Below are 1,406 nucleotides of genomic sequence, written 5' to 3'. Positions count from 1 at the left end.
TGGGTACCTGCTCACAGGCCGCGGCCCGGCCCCTGGTGGCACGTGCCCGCCCCGGTCACACGGTGGGACATGGGCCGTGACGGTGGAAGTGGAGACGGGCCCCTCCCACCCTAGGCTCGAGGAAGGAGGAGTCCACCCACTGCTGCCAGCTTCCCTCATCCCTCGCGACCCATCTTGGCCGCACCGGCCCGGCCCGCAGGGCCCATCCCATCCCATCCCATCCCACCGTGGGTGCCCTGCCCAGCACCCCGCAGCAGCCGACGGCTCAGGGCAGGAGACGAGATTGCCTCGAACCCAGAGCCCGGGTCTCAGGTCCCACGGGGCTGGCCCGGCTCCACCGGGCAGCAGCTGCCAGGCCAGGGGCTGTGGCCTGGCGCTGGCTCCTGGGGGCACCAGGATCCCCCCGGCCCCTGCTGACTGGGCCCATTTCCCAGGCTGCCCAGTGAGGCCAGGTGCTGGGCAGGTGCAGCCCCGGTGACATCGTCCTTCCCAGAATAAAGGTTGGTGACAGGGTTATAAATACCCCAGGGCACGCGGGGGTGGGGGAGGCAGCCACGTTGCCCCCCACGGCCCCAGCCGGCCCCTCCTCCCCGGCGGCACCAGGGCCTGGACTGCCCCAAGGGGTCGTGGCTCCACCAGCCCCGGGGCACCGCTCCCCCACCACGTGGCGCCCGAGGGCCGGGGCCGCCCTCACCTCTGCTTGAGCTTCTGCAGGTCATCAAGGAGGTTGTCACGCTCGACATCGACGCGGGCGCGCTGCCCGGTGAGCACGTCGATCTGGCGGCGCAGGTCGCGCAGCTCCTCCTCGTAGAGCAGCGCCACGCGCGTGGGCTCCTTGCCCCGCAGCCGCTCCACCTCGGCCACCATGAGCGCGTTCTGCTGCTCCAGGAACCGCACCTTCTCGATGTAGCTGGCGAAGCGGTCGTTCAGCTCCTGAAGCTCGACCTTCTCGTTGGTGCGGGTGGTCAGGAACTCCTGGTTCATGGCGTCCGCCAGGCTGAAGTCCAGCAGCTCGCCCGAGCCGGCGTAGGCCGAGGACCGCAGCCCCGGCATCGTGCGGGACGTCCGCAGCACCGTCATGCCGGGCGCGCCTGAGCTGCGTGACACCTGGTAGACGCGGGACGACAAGGAGCTGCTGGAGCCGGCGCTGCCGAAGGAGGCGCGCGGGAAGGACGGGGAGCTCCCGCCGAAGGCGCGGCGGTACGAGGAGACCCGCTGGCTGGACGAGAAGTGGCTCATGGTGGCGGTGGAGGCGGTGGGCGCGAGGCGGCGGCTGGGGCTGGGGCTGGGGCTGGAGCCGGGCAGGAGTCCGGGACGGGACCAGGCGCTGCTATTTGTATCTCGCCTGACATCACCGCCCCTCCTCGAACAGCTGCGGCCGGGGGCCCGGGGGCGGCCCCGCCCCC

At 71.9% G+C, this 1,406-nt stretch overlaps 1 protein-coding gene across 1 annotated transcript in view; it reads right to left on the bottom strand.

Annotated features, from left to right (window-relative positions):
• Positions 1-1,337, bottom strand: part of DES (desmin) — a gene marked incomplete at its 3' end in the record, with an annotated part of 3,101 nt that extends 1,764 nt beyond the window's left edge. Inside the window, exons 1-2 of the mRNA XM_025191521.1 lie at positions 695-1,337; positions 465-470 (exon numbers count right to left, since the gene is read on the bottom strand). Coding sequence (XP_025047306.1) covers positions 465-470; positions 695-1,239 — 551 coding nt within the window. The remainder of the gene's footprint in view (positions 1-464; positions 471-694) is intronic.
• Positions 1,338-1,406: the final 69 nt, after the last annotated feature.

The sequence above is a fragment of the Alligator sinensis genome, unplaced genomic scaffold (genome assembly GCF_000455745.1).
Source record: "Alligator sinensis unplaced genomic scaffold, ASM45574v1 scaffold673_1, whole genome shotgun sequence".
NCBI lineage: Eukaryota > Metazoa > Chordata > Crocodylia > Alligatoridae > Alligator > Alligator sinensis.
Note: the sequence above shows the minus strand (reverse complement) of the source record. Positions and strands in the feature narration are given on the sequence as shown.